This window comes from Nyctereutes procyonoides, unplaced genomic scaffold (assembly GCF_905146905.1).
Source record: "Nyctereutes procyonoides isolate TBG_1078 unplaced genomic scaffold, NYPRO_anot_genome, whole genome shotgun sequence".
Classification (NCBI taxonomy): domain Eukaryota; kingdom Metazoa; phylum Chordata; class Mammalia; order Carnivora; family Canidae; genus Nyctereutes; species Nyctereutes procyonoides.
The window spans coordinates 13,317,034-13,332,405 of record NW_026575148.1 but is presented as its reverse complement, the minus strand read 5'-3'; the positions used below and the strand labels follow the sequence as shown (position 1 = coordinate 13,332,405).

The window sequence follows — 15,372 nt, the reverse complement described above, 5'->3', positions numbered from 1 at the left end:
ACAAGTAGCTAGATCATTTATGAATGGGGCTCGCCACGACAAAGGAACGTTTCATACCAGATATTAAGGTATATTGTAAAACCTTAAAAATAAGTAATAAAAAGAGTGGCACTCACAGCAATAGACCAGTGGAATGGAGTGGATTAGAAAGCTCAGAAACCCACTCAAATATTTATTAAAACTTGATGTAAGAAAAAGTAGCACCACGACGAGGAGGAGGCAAAATTTTTACTACACCATTTTTACAGAGAACCACAAATTGGATGGATTGACGTCGGTACGTTATGCTTCATATTTTATACCACATACAAAGGTGGACCTCAGATGTATTAAAGACCTCAATTTTTAAGTTATAAACATAATGTCAATACAGGAAACTAGGAGAATAACTTTGTTGGTGAGCAGAGAAACTCAGTGAACAACAGGATGACACTTTAGATCCACCAGACTGGGGGACAGTCGGGTGGCGGGTGGATAGGAATCTGATTATCACCAGCTTTGGTGAGGATATGAGGAAATGAGAATCCCCATGTACTCTTGCTGTGCTATTGGATCTCAGAGAGCAGTCTGGCAACGTCTAGTAAAGCACCTATAAATCCTTTGTCCTGGCAATTGCTCTTCTGCAGATAGAAGCCCAAAGAAACTGCTGAGATGACATACACAAGGACGTTCATCGCAGTGTTCTGTGTGACAGAGAATTGTCAGAGGCAGTCAGAGCAACCATCACCAGGGCAGTGGGTAAACAAGCCAACAATGGATGCATACTCCGCACTTCTGTGCCTCGCTTTGAAACAATATACAAGATGTACATTTAGCCAGCAACATGGGTAGATCCTAAAAGACATGGTTTAGAGTAAAAAAGAGACAGACAGACAGACAGACAGAGACAGAAATAGAATGAGATCTTAGCATAATACCATTTATGTGGAATAAAAAGACAAACACAAAGGAGTGTATCCGAGGCCCTTATATAAAACATGTTCTGTGCGTGCCCCATTGTGGGGAGCAGACCGTGTGAGGGGAATTAGGAATAGAGGCAGGAAATAAAGTGAAACAAAACAAAAGGGTCTGCGCTCCAAGCACAACTGCATGCAACGACCTGAGTGTGACGATGGGCTCTGCCGTCTGCAGCCAGGTTCATGAACAACGGGCGAAGGGCCTCCTACAGGGCACCCACCCACACACAGTTTCAGTTCCATGCAGCTCTACGATTTATAGGTAGTAATGGTGAAGGAAGGCAAAAGCAAAAAACAAAACAGGACTGCTGAGAGGCAGTGGGGCTGTGAGAATATACGTGACCATGAAACTAAAAAAAAAAAAAAAAAAAAAAAGAAGAGAAAGGGAAAGAAATAAGGGGAATAATTTAATTTTTATGTAGTGCTTTCCACATTCAATTTTAGCAAACCTGTAAATTGGTCAGGGTATTTCTGGGATGTGTAGAATTTGAAACAAGCCGTTGGGAGGAAGCGGGTTGGGGGGAGGTTCGCTTTAGGAGAGAAGTCACCAACTTGTTGAAGAAAGCAATAATCACCAAGCAACAAATGGAGCCTCTTGTTAAATCCATATAATACATAGAGGTCTTGAAAAACATAGCCAAAAAAGAAAAAAAAGAAGAAGAAGAAGAAAAATATAGCCAAGCAGAGTCTAACAAGAGTAACAAGTAAACATGAGGTTGTTCAAAAACCTAAGTGTTTCTGCTTGCCTCTTGTACCTGTTTGCACAAACTTCTTAAAGTCTTCTTTTTTTTCTTTTTTTTTTTTTTTTTTACTGCTATTTCTGTACAGTTTCATTCTTAGGTATTTTAAACTTTGGTAAAAATCTTGTGACAGTGCAGGTTGCTACTTTGCTAATTTAGATGTATAAACATCCAATCACTTCCCTTAAAACATTAAATCTGAAATCTAGCTTTCTGTCCGACTCAGACTCACCCAAGCAACTCTTAAATATGAAGTTTCTGGGCAGTGGCCTGCACCTCTGATATTTGAATGAGCGCCCGGTGATTCCCTCGCAGCAAGCCCAGCCTGAGTGCTGAGCTCAGCATCTCGGAGGCATGGCCAAGAGGTGATAGTTGGAAGATTCCAAGTCTATTTTGGGGGCAGCTTTTATCCTGTCTCCCTAGACTAGCATTAGAAAGGGGATCTACCGTATGTTGTAAGCTCAAGTTCTCAGTGATCCTATTGAAATAACAGTCCTGTGCAACAACAACAACATCAAATAATATATTAATATCCATGACATCACAGACCATGGAATAACACAAAATTAAAATAATCAAATAATAATCCTCTTCAAGAATACGAACCACACACTCCTGTACAAATTACCTCAATTTTGCTCCTGGGAAAACCAAGATTTAAGAAAGTGTTCGGGGTCACAATGGGAAGTAACACTAGCTCCATGGGAGTCCCTGTTTGGTGAAGTCCCTCATCCCCCGTCCTCCCCCCCCAACCCAACCCGTTGAGCTCTTGCAGGGCCAATTACTTGCAGGCTAAAATAGGAGATTTAATCATGGAGGGAAAATGCTGCAAAGAAAAAGGAAAGGAAAACAATGAAGCTCAATCAAACTGGGAGCCCTTTGGGCCTGTGGGGCTCCTTTGTTGTCACCCAGAGCAGCTCGACTCAAAGCCCAGTGCAGGAGTCTGGGACCTGGGCAGCTGACCAGGGGCCAGCCCTCCACGCAGCCTCAGGGGCCGCACACGTCTTGCACATTTTTCCTCGGTGCCTGTGAGGGTGGTGGAGTTTGTCTGACAGCAGAGGTGCGACTCTGACACAGTATAAGATTGGTGGCATAATAAGAAGACAGTGATCCAGAGAGAAAGTGTGAATTAGAAAGAGAAATCGTTTTGCTCTCTCCTGTAGCTGTAAATAACCTGGCCCACAACTCCCAACCTCCCAAACTCCAGGCCAAAGTGCCAAGGGAAGAAGAGTTTGCTGGAGGGGGGCTTGTCTGGTCAAGGACGACATCATCACCAAAGAACTGTATTTGCTAGATGTGGATTTTTCGACCTTGTTCATCACGGCAAACGGTGCTCTGGACTCTCCCTGCAGGCCATTGGGTCTTCCCCCTTCCCAAAACGCCAGCAAGATTTCTGGGCAGCCCAGCAGAGAGAGGCAACGGCTGGGTGTTTCCCTTCTCCAAGGTGGGGAGACACTCAGAGACATAAGTAAGGGGGGGCAAGCTAATCATCTTGTTGTTGCAAACTATTGTGGCTGAGAAAGAAAGCAGAGTGGGGAAACTGGATCGTAGTCAAGGAAGGGAAGGCAAGCGTAGTGGTCGGTGACCAGGACCGGGCTGGTGAGCAGAGCCTCTTGGCAACTGAGAGATGCCTGGCCACTTGGTCCCGAAATTATGGTCCAACATCCAGAGAGAACTTGCAGCAAACATGGGCTCTCAGGACTCATCCCAGACCTACTGACTGAAGGCAGCAATTTCATAAATGCACCAGGTGATTTGCATCTACATTTGTTTGAGAAGCACCAAATTAGGAACTTTCCATGTTCTTCGATCCCAGTAAATTGATAAGTAGTAAAACCAAAAGGGTTTGCTTGTACTTTGTCATTAGTCCTTTTAACACACACACACACACACACACACACACACACACACACACACACTCACACACTTCAATGACTATATAAATAATTTGGAAATAATATAAAAAATAATAATCTAAAGTCTACCATACCCAGGGGCTCCTAGCCCCTCAAAGAATATAAACCCCCCATCGCACAGCAGCTGCTTGGAAATCGGCAACTCCCTGTGTATCAGGATCATGTCCTAACTCTGAATGTGAAAGACTTTCCTTTAATATGATGACGCCGCGCTGCAGCAGGACCATCTGTATCCCCGCCCCAGAGAGAATTTTCTGGTGAACCAAGTTATGTTTACGGCCAGCTGAAACTCAAGCTTCCCCTGATCAGTATCAGAGAAACCCATATGCAGTCTGTGTAAGCAAGAGGAAAATGACCTCAGGGGGCAGCCCGCTGCAGCAGTACATAAATAAATTGGCAGATGTGTCAACTATGCATATAAGTCCACAGTGCAGTTCTTCGGGGACTAAAGTCCAAAGACAAAGACGTTTGTGGGTTGCCGGTCAATCTGGAGCATTTCTTCTAATTTCTCTGGATGTGTTTTTGACAGGAGCTTAAGGGCAGTTCAATAAATTAAAATGTATTTACATGGCAATGAAGAATTATCTTGACACACAGAGTTATTTAATTACCAAGGTGCTTTGCGTGCTGCTAAAGTTAAGACTGTGTCAGCCTTTCTGGGACAAATCTTTATTTTCAGGGCCATGTGGCTCAGCCAGGAATGATCCCCTGGGTTGGAGCTTGTCATTTATATAAGAGGAGTCTCCTCACTGACCCCCATTTCCATAGACAGCTCTAAACAGATCGGTAATCTCAATGTCAGACATCATGATGAAGTCAGCGCTGCTAAGGCCAAATGTCCCCCTTCAGGGATGTGGCCTCCCTCCCAGAGGAATTGTAAATGAAGTCATACCCCATTTGCAGTCTTCAAAGCATGTCAGGGTTGCTGTCTGTCTGAGTGACATTCAGAGAATTTTCTTGAGGTATCAAGAGGTAGGCGTATGATGAAAGTCTATTTCCATGCTGGCAGCATCAAAGCACGATTGGTAACTGGTGACCTCATATTATTAGGGACAGGGACAGTTCCCCCCACAGCTATGCACCATAGTGATCATAGAGGAAAGGGGGCACCTCTGAGGTCTAGGCCCCAAGGAAGTCACTCTGAGAAAGAGGACAGGTACCTGGAAACTCAGGGTCAAACCCTCAGCACTAAGTTGGATAGGAAAGAAAGAGAGGTTACAAACCTTTCTGCCTCAGCTTTCCTAGAATTTGTCTACTTCTGAGTTCCTAATAAATTTCGATCAGAAATAATATGGGCAGCCCATCTATTAGCATGGTTTAGATCCTCCCTTTAGCTAACCCAAGTCAAGGAGGCGAATTATCTTGAAGGAACATGAGATAGCAAAGCCAAACACCACCCACCTTCCTTCGTCAGATGTAAATCAAAGTATGTTAAAGATTTAGCTTGACATCATGACAGACAGTGAGAATGAACAGACATGAGTCCTCCAGCCTGAGAAGCTCACAAGACCAAATGGTTGAATATGAAAGGAAGAGCCAGGAACCTTGGCTCCCACATCCAGGTCAGCCCCATCTGAGTTATGGGTCAAAGAGGTCGCGTTACCTCCCCAGTTGTCATTTTCCTCATCCACACAAGGGACTGAATCCCTGAGGAACTCTCCCTCATTCGTTCCACCTGTAGGATTCTATTTCGTGCATTCCATTTGCGTGAACAATAACCCCCTTTCCACCACCCGTTCCTTCTGAAAAGCCACAGCCTCTCCCAGTTAATGGTAAGATTTTCAGCCACAGAACTATCCCAAATTCGTTTCTGTAGGTCCGGACATCTTGACCCTCGTGGTGGGATCTGACATCAGTCGCTGTCCCAATACTCCTTGGCCCACCTGCCGCGGCTACCTCCATAAGAGGACTCACTCGGGCTTTGTGAAGGGTTGGAGGAAGAGGTGGTTTGTGCTGAAGCATGACGGCTGCCTCCACTATTACAGACACAAGAAGGTAAACTGGGGGTAAGAATAAGAAACCCTGGGAAGTGCCGTCAGCCCGTTCCCGAAGTCTTGTCTTACGAGGTACCATGTTGTAGGAGTCTGGACACAGTGTTCTCTCCTGTGACTTTTAAAGTACTTTTCCTTCTTCAGAGGTACAGAGAATTGTAATTTATTTTCTCTGCTGCTGCATAAATCAAGGCTGGCATAAGTTTCTATCTCGTTTATTCCTATTTTCAGATCCTCTGTGAAAATTTCCTTATCAAAGCCAAGAAAATAAGAACCAAACTGCATACCTAGTACCCTAGAGAAATCAAAGTAGGCGAAGGCAAAGTGCAGCTAACATCTCGCTGGACCGCAGTGCCTGAGCACTGTTCCCTAGGTTACGGGGATTGATGTTAGCAAGGCTTCTGAAGCCTCCGAGAAGCTGCCTGGAGTACCTTGTTTCATTTCCCAGATTTCATTAAAGCAGCAATTTCTAACTCTAGGTGAAGGTTGGAATATTTAGAGGAGTATGCAGATCTGATCCTCCTCCCAGATGTTTCTCATCCAGCAGGCCTGGGATGGGGCCTGGACCCATGGAGCTGGGGATGGCACCTTGAGGGATTCTGGGGTGCACTTCAGACTGCCAACCCAGGGGTCACGTCCTGTCTGTGGAAGTGTTTTCCTAGCCCTGTGCAATACGGCGTTTAATTTCCGTAATCAGATGCAAACATCATAAAATCCAGAGATTTCCCACAGAAATCCTGATTTCCAACTTCTCTTGAAAAAAATCCCTAGCAAACAAGTTGATGGGAGCTGAATAGCAACTCCCTCCCCTAGGAACGTGGAAGCTGTCCCGTTCAAGAGAGCGTTCACTCCTTCCCACTGTCTTCTGCTCTTTTGGCTTCACTCTGAACCACAGGTGCAACCTACCTCTAATAATGTAAAAAAACAGGAATTTTGGTTGTTTCCCTTATATAGGACACGAGCTCTTTCTGCCTTTATTTTACATTGCCCTAGTTTCTTAAGGTCAAGCTGCTGCTTTTTTTCTTTTTGTATTTTATATATATGTATGTATAAGAGTATATATATACTATTTATACATTTAAATATAATATATATATATATATATATATTTAAAACCTTATTTCCTTTCTGGATTGAGGAAAGGAATTTATCAATAAAGAGATCAGTACCTTTTTTTTTTTTTTTTTCAAAAAATGAGGCATAATGTTGCCTATTGTAGCATGGCCAAGAATCTTCTTTTCCTAGACTGTGAATCACTTATTTGTGACAATCACGAAGAGGTGTCTGCCTTTTGTAGGAATGTGAGCCTCAGCCACTTTGAAAAAACTTTGTCTCCCTCCAGTGCAGGAAAATAGGATTCTCTGTAAGCAGGGATGAGAAATGATGGTCCGGCCTTGTTCTCTCTGTTCTGTGAAAGTGAAACAGACCAGAAGCTTCCAACCAGAAGCCCCTGAAGGATTTTCCAAAGTACATGCAAAAACCGTCTCTTTCCCCCATACCCCCTAAAGGGGTCCTGGAAACCGTATGGTCTTTTTTAAGCTTTTTCAAGGTAATTCTCATGGAACTGAGAATTTCCATGGCTAGTCCCATGGCAAAGTGTGTTCCCGTCTAGAGTCAAAGGGCAAAAATAAAAACAATAATGCAAGCTTACCAGTTTATCTTTGATGAGATAGATAGTCCTTTATCCTGAGAAGGTGTCCTTTCCACCTCTCAGTGATAATTTTTGTTTCCTCTCATGAAATAGTGACAAAACAATGCTAGTTTTTCTCTCTCATGGCTTCTCTCAACAAAACAAATACATCATAAAGCGACTTATGTCAGGTACCCTATACTTTAAGGTTCCTGGTTCTTGAAATTCAGAATGGCTCCTGGATCCAGGGCTTTAGGTCTGGATTTGCCAGGTGGCAGTCTCGGGACTGGTGCTGCCTGCAGATGTTATGTTTGGCTTGCACAATGTTTTTATAAATTTTTTAATTAAATGCATTCAGGTGAAGCATGTGCTGTCCAATTTGCCGTAATCCCCACTACTCCTCATTTCCTTACACTGAGCCCAGTTATTTGAATTACCCAGTAGGCCCTATAAGGATTTGAGTGCACGAATCCTGGGGTAGAATTTATGTGGAAAATTACAAGTGTGGCGGTATCATGGTTAAAATTAAGATAGTTTTTTTTTTTTAACTGCTTCTAGTCCTCTTTGGGAAAGAAGTGTGGGTCTTATATAAGTTTGAACACAGAACACCATCGCTACGGTAGGTTTTAACATGGAGATGGTAAAATACAAAAATAAGGTGTTATTTTGTTTATAAAGAACCAAAATCAGATGCCTTGTGGAGCTGAAAATTCCAGAATATAATACATCTGATCTTTAGAAGAGATGGCAATGACCGAGAAGAGTTAAAGGGACACAGTAAGAACATAACAGAATAAATTAGCGGAAAATGAACTCAGTCATACAGTATTCACTCAAGCAATAAATATTTATTGAGTGCTCTTATGAGCCAGGCATTATGCTAAACTCTGGAAACACATACGAGAAAGACAAGGTACCTGCCCTGTTTGTGCTTATGGTTACAAAGAAAAGACCGCTATTAAGGAATATATTCACAAATAAACAGGAAATTGTGAGTGGTACTACGAGTAAAGCTATAGGGCAAGAGAGGAGAACAGTAGCAGCCTGGATCCAACCAAAGGTACAATAACAAGTGAAGCTTAATATAAAGAATTATTAAACTATGATAAGAGAATAACTATAGGCTATTAAAAAAATACTACATGGTATCAAGGGAAATATTCAAGCAAGGACACACTCAGAAGTAGGACCCTCTCCAGGGCTGGACATTCAGATCTCCTTGGGAAATGTAGTTGAGTCCACTGGATGGAGGGCAGCTCGCTGGTTTGAAAGTGGGCCAGATGGACTGTGAGGTCACAGGGCAAACAGATCCCTTTGGATTACAGATGGGGGAGATGAACAGAAGCTGGTAGCCTGGGCCTGGGTATGTGACAGGAGTAGGATTGCCAGTGTGGCAGGAGGCCTGGGGCACAAGGTGTCCTTGTGGGGAAGACTGTCTGGAGGGTGGTGGGATGGGGAGGGCTGCTAGGAGGGAGGAGAAGGGAACACAGGGAAAGGGTGTACCAGGATGGGCAGGAGGCCTGGGGCATAAGAAGGATGTCCATGTGGAGAGGGCTACAGGAAATGATCACTAGGCCACACTGGGGCTGCAAGATCTCCAGGGACAGCATGTTGGGACAAAACACCCCCAGGCATCCACATACCCACACTGCAGACCCCTCCTGAGCCACTGCAAGGACCGGAGCATGCTTCCTCATGCAATGTGCCTCCAGCGCCCTCTACTGAAAAAAGCTTAACACCAGGTGTTCTGTGAAACGGAACTATGGAAAGTCATTCCATCGATTCTTGTGGAGCATATATCGAGAAGTAAATTTGGAGCTGAAAATCAACAAGCTCACAACTGGCACAAAAGCAAAACGAAAGGTCAAGTATAAATTATGAAAATGGGGAATAGAAAATTCATTCCTTCTTAAGGATATAACATTTTAGCTGAGGCCTGAGGGTTGGGAATAAAAATTAGCCAGACAGGAAGTTGGGATGAACATTCTCCATACAGAAAAAAGATCCATGAAGTGCTCCCCAAGTTGGAAAAAAAGCTTGGCAAGTTTGAAGATCTCAGAGAAAGTCCAGTGTGGCTAAGTCAGAGGGCAAGGAGAAGGTGGGGAAGGCAACAGGTCAGGTTAAAGAGTTAGGTTGAAGGTGGGTTATATGGGGCCCTGAGTCAATGACAGGGATAGTTGGATGTTCTCCTAACTACGAAAGAAAGTCACCAAAATATCTTAGGCAAAGGAATTTCCCAAAGATCATACCACATTCTGACTGTTATGTGTAGAATAAATTGGAAGAGGACAGGAGTTGAATAAAAATACCAGTTAGTTAGCTTAGTGCCATAGCCTAAGCAAGAAGAGATATTTGGTCTTGACCAGGGTTGGAATAATGAAGCTCAGTGGTTAGATCGCCAGATATATTTAAAAGATAAAAACCACAGTATTTGGCAATGAATTAAATGTGGCAGAGAAAGTGCATATAAGGATCATTCAAGGATGACTTCAAAGTTTTAGCAAAAGTAACTGGTTGAATAAGGTGTCACTTACTGAAGAGGGAATAGGTGACAAGGGCACAGGGTAAGGTGAGATCAGTAGTTCAATTTGAACTACTATGTAGAATAGAGAGAGGATTTATGGTATCATATATACTCCATCGTTACAGAATAGCACATATATAGTATTTAAGGCCACGGCAATCGATGAGATTGCTCGAGGAGAGAATCTAGTGAGATGAAAAGAGAGCCCTCAACTGAAACCCCAAGGGTGGACAGAGCAGAAGGAAAAAGGAAAGGTGGTTGAGAGGGGTAGCCAGAGAAATATAAACAAAACGTGTGTCAGGGAATCAAGATTTTTTTAAAAGTTTCAAAAAAAAGGAAGGTCACCAGTGTCTCCCAGTGTTGTGCAAGGCTACGCTATGCTGAGTGTTAGGAAATAGCCATTGAATTTGGCATTACAAAGTCCTTGGACTCTTTGGTAAGAGGCATCTGGCTCATACAGAGTGAAACAGCTCATTAGTGTGAATTGGAAAAGTGCAAACAGCATTTGTAGACCAGTCTTTTGTAAAGCTTGCCTCTGAAAGAGACTAGAGAAACGGTCGAACGTGTGGACTGAAGAGTGTGTAGCTCATTTACAGTTATTGTAATTACTTATATAATTGGGTTTGCATCTACTGTCCTTGTTTTTACTTTCCATTTGTCTCTCTATTCTGTTTCTTTCCTTCACCTTTCTCACCTCCTTTCAATTAATTCAATTAGTTTTTACAATTCCACTTAACTTGGGGGTTAGTGAGTCTTTTACCATTCTTTCTGCGGTCACCAGAAATATTACAATGTGCTTAAACTTCTTAGAATTGAATGCAAATTTGTACTTATGCTCTTTGATGGGCATCGCGGCATGTAACTTAGCCATGCCCTGGTAGTCCGCTTGTGTTACCATGTATTTTAATTCTATACAGATTGCAAGTCCTCTAAGACATTATTAACATGCTTTTATACAGCCAATGTTCTTTTATATTTATCCACATATCTACCTTGTTCCGTGGGCATTCGTCTGTCCCTGCATCTTCGAGCATTTAACCGAGCAACGTCTTCCTTAAGTCAACAGAAAGCCAAAAGAACACTCTCCTTGTCTCTTTGTGCTTTATGCTGTGGATATTTTTCTGACATCCTTCCAGCTGTCTGGTTTAATAGCAAATTAACCCCCCACCACCACCAAAGTTCCTAATTTTAATAATTATATATTCAGTCCTAATTTTCATTTGACTTGTTTTTTATAATTACCTGCATGAGCTGAAATGCTTCCACTTGTCTTTTATCTGTGAATATAGTGATCCTAGTCATGCTAAATTTCATCCCTTATCAGGATCCCCTATTGATTTGTTTCTGTTACCTGTCATTTCTGCAGTTTTGTTTCTGTTAGGACGACAAAAGCCCTAGTCCAAGGTCGTCTTCTAACCAGCATGAAAATAATTGTAAGGCAATTAGTCCTTGTGAGGGCGGGCTGCTTTACCATTCAACCTAACTGCCAGGGTCATTCTTTGGGGTTCTACCTCAGGGCCTGACTTGTCACGACCACTTCCCTGATGGGGCCTGAACTCCCTTAAGTCCTTGAGAGCTCTTTTTAGCTCCTCAGCCTTTTCAGGAGAAGTGACCCCAATGTGGGGCCCATCCCCTGCTGGGTTTTAGCCCCATTATTCGTCACTGTCTTACGAGCCTTCTGAAGTATTTGAAGAGGCATTTATAGATACACTTCAACTTTTCTGTTTTTCTCAGTAATCGAATCTGTACTAATTAATTATCTGCCGTCACTAAAATAGCAGTTCTGATGATAGCCAAAAAAGGAAGGATGAGGGGAAACATGTTTTGTTATTGTTTTTCTGGTATAAGACACTGAAGTGTGAGTGCTCCTGAGGGTAGGGTCAAACCGAGGAAGAGCTGATGGATGTGTTCCCCTTGCAAGCCATCCATCCTAAAAGTCGGGGGTCTCTAGCTCGTAGGAACCGGGAGAGAAACTGAACTTTGTGAAGGATAAGACTGAATGTTCAACCAGGTTCCAAACAAAAGGAAGCATTCTCTGTATGTTGTAGCAGAACAAGCCAGCCTTTGTCTGTTCTATGACTCCATGTGTGCAAGGCCCCAGGCGTGGGTGTGTGTGGGCAGCGCAGTGGGGACTGGGAGACACCAGGCTTTACAATGTAACGCTTCAAATACGTGTCTCTATTTTGGGAGTTTCTGATCGTAGACTTTGCTATGTTGGAGGAGGAGCCCAAGGGGCTGAATGACACACAACAGTGTGGGAGACTTCATTTTGAACAAAGATTAAAATTTGGAGCACGAAATAGGATTCATGAGTTTTGTTATGTGTCTCGAATCTCTTTGTAAATGAGACCTATTTCTCGTTGATTTCCTTCAACGACAGGAAAGGAAATTACGTCCCCTTCCAATGGTGCCCAGATGCTGACTATTTGCTTTCAAAAGCTGCAGAGCCCTAAAACTAAACGGGGACAAGCTGAAGTAGGATGGAGTGTGGGCTTTGAAGGTCAGTCTAGCTCTACAGCCTCCAATCTTAGAATCCTTTTTTTTTTTTTTTTGGTATGACTTTTAGGAAACTAAGAGTTACCAGGAAATGGGTAGCTCTTGGTATTGGTCAAAGGATTGATCCAAGAAGAAGAGGAAAACCAGCCTCACCGAATTCATTTCACCGGGAAGTAGGAGAAAGCAATATAGGTGATTTCTGATGGCACCTTATGGTTGTGCTTGTTACCAGAGTGCTTCCTTGCCTGCAGGTGCCCAGGTGACTCTACGGGGAGACAGGATATTGGAGGTCTGGGGAGAAGTCTGGCAAGAGACTCGGGTGTGTTAATCGTTTGTGGGTAGGGTTGGCACCACATGCCATGAGATAAACTAAAGAGAACGGAGATCACAAGAGAAGAGAGCTAAGGTCAACGCCATTAGACAGAGGACAGAGCCGGTCAGAAGTCTGGTGCAGGAATGAGGACCCAGATCAGAGTGTGAACAGGAACAGACAGTGAGACGAGTCTTATGTTCCGAAAGGCCAGAAATAAACGTGCTTCAAAAAGGTAGGAGTGGTCAGTGGAGCCAAATGCTGCTATGAAGTAGTTTCCTGCTAGATGTAAGCCTCTTGGTGGGAGGACGGCCCGCCCTGGCTGTGTCTGGCCTTGTCCGCCTACATCTTTGATCCTCCTTTTTCCAGATCCAAAGGCCTATTTGTCTCTGCCATCCAGAGGGGCGACTCCCCTGAATGCATATTTCTTGCAACTTTCTCTCTTCTCCCCCTTTTTCGGGCAAACTCTTAGAACGAGTTGCCCGATGGGGTCTTTCACTTTGTTTTCTAACTCAGGCATCCGTTTCTGCTCTCCTGTGCTTGTTGGGATTATAACGGAGCCCAGATTACCCAGGGAAGGAGGGTGGGATGAGAAGAGCAGTGGGCCACTGACATTCCACGCCCCATAAGGCTCTTACGTGCATTAAATTAAGTGACATTTGTAAGCCAACCGACACAGTCTCAAATACTAGATGCCCTCTCCTTGACCCATTTTACCCTACCCTGTGGTCACATGCCTCATAAGCGAGTACAGATTCAAACTCAGGTCTGCTTGGCTTAAAAAAGCTGCCTGCCAACTACCTGGAAACCACAGTTCCTGACCCGTTTCCCAGGTTCACAGCCCCAAACTGGACCTCAGCCTGCTGATCTGCTGCTGCTCCAGCCCTCGCTGGCTGCCTACCCACCCCTCTTGTCCTCACACTGTAACCATGTCCTCCCCTCGAGAAAGCTGCAGAACCAAAGAGAGGCTAAGACAGGAACTGTTAGGTAAGGTTGGTGAAGTTCACAGGAGTGGAACAAATAAATACCCAATGGATGGAGGGTGCTTGTGGCATTTGGAAAGCAGGGGGTGAGCCAGGACATGCGCATGGGCAATATAAAAGGGGATCTGCAAGTTCCCACTAAGACGTTTAATGAGCTCATGTCTTAACTTTCAGAAATACCTCATCGAAACCTTCTTCTGTAATTTAAGAGATGCCCAGTAGGTGGTGGGGCTTCCTCACAGATGGCTGTTCCGAGCCAACCCGTGGATAGTCTGAATCCCAAAATTCTTGTGAATGCAGAGAGATTGGAAAATTAATTTAGACTGGCTTTCTCCTTTCCCCAAATAGGAAAATGGGGATTAAATAGTATATCATTTACAACAGAGGATGCAGCACTTGAACCAGGGTGGCTGATAGTCACCTGAAATTCTCTGATTTTTACTAGATACCAGCCTCCAGCTCTGAGTAATTTCCCATAAGAAGACCATGCAATGGCACCAGGCAGCTGGTTCTGGGTTAGGAAGGTGTAAGTGTATGTAGAAAAAGGCTTCTGCCCTAAGAAGACCACATTCTTAGGATGATACTCCTTTTTTTTTTTAAGATTTTATTTATTTATTCATTCATTCATTCATTCATTCATTCATGAGAGACACAGAGAGGCAGAGACACAGGCAGAAAGAGAAGCAGGCTCCATGCAGGGAGCCCGATGTGGGCCTCGATCCCAGGGCCCCAGGATCACGACCTGAGCCACCCAGGTCATGCTCAACCACTGAGCCACCCAGGCGCCCCTTAGGATGATATTCTAATGGAGCTATTTATCCAGTATCAGGAAGACCCAATAAAAAAGGACACTTAAAAATCACCTTTCTGATTTTCTGCCTTTTTTTCCCTTACAAAAAAAATACCACTTGTGTAGGGTGTAAATTAGAAGGAAGCCAGTTTCCAAAAATGGCCTACTTCCCAGGTGACCAACCCCAGTACCTGGGACTCCCGGAGACACAGGCCAGGTCATCTGTTGCTAAAAGACATTCCTGGGAGCAATTCACATCCATTCCATTATTAGCAAAATAATTACTGAAAAGTTCTCATAGGCGAGGGGGTAACGCTGTAAAAATAGTTTTTAAAACCAACTCATGGAGTTTCACTTTACTGTGGGAAGAGATGGAAATGAGACAAGCTAATTTCAGACGTGGGCAAGTATTTGGATGTGACAGTGGCTGAGGGGAGGGAGGGGGCTGAGAGCCTATTCTCAAGGAATGGTCAAGAAAGCTTGTCGGAGAAGATGGTATTTAAGATAAAACGAAGAGGAAGAATGATTTCAGCAGAGGCAACAACTAGTACAAAGGCCCTGAGGAGGGAGTATTAGGCTCTTGGCAATCATTACCTCCTTAATAAGCATTAGGTAGCTCATCATATTGCATCTTGAGACCGACTACTTGGTATATAGAAAGATCCTGAAGGAGCTCAAGCCTGGGCCGGTGGGGGAGAATGGAGGCCAGCAGTGTGACACTGGGCTGCGGGCTGCCCCGAGGTGCCAGGGAGGAGGCCTCACAAGAAAGCAGGAGAGATTTACTAAAGGGACAAACAGAGGGCACCAAATACGCACTGCACCGTAGGTGATTCAAAGTAGCTCTTAAAAAGAGCTTTCCCTACAGCCTGCACATTTATTTCCATCTCATTGTTTTTCAAATGTAGTCTGGAAACCACACAGTAGAATCACCCAGGCACTTGTCACATCCCTGTGGGCATCACATCAGATTTTCCAAATCTGAATTCATGGGATGGGGATTGTCATAAACAATCAGAATATAGATTATAATAAATAG

General features: G+C 43.8%; 1 protein-coding gene across 1 annotated transcript in view; it reads left to right on the top strand.

Moving 5' to 3' along the window:
- LOC129501642 (uncharacterized) overlaps window positions 1-15,372 on the top strand; it is a 79,307-nt gene that overhangs the window by 22,879 nt on the left and 41,056 nt on the right. Inside the window, exon 5 of the mRNA XM_055312802.1 lies at window positions 5,429-5,607. Coding sequence (XP_055168777.1) covers window positions 5,429-5,607 — 179 coding nt within the window. The remainder of the gene's footprint in view (window positions 1-5,428; window positions 5,608-15,372) is intronic.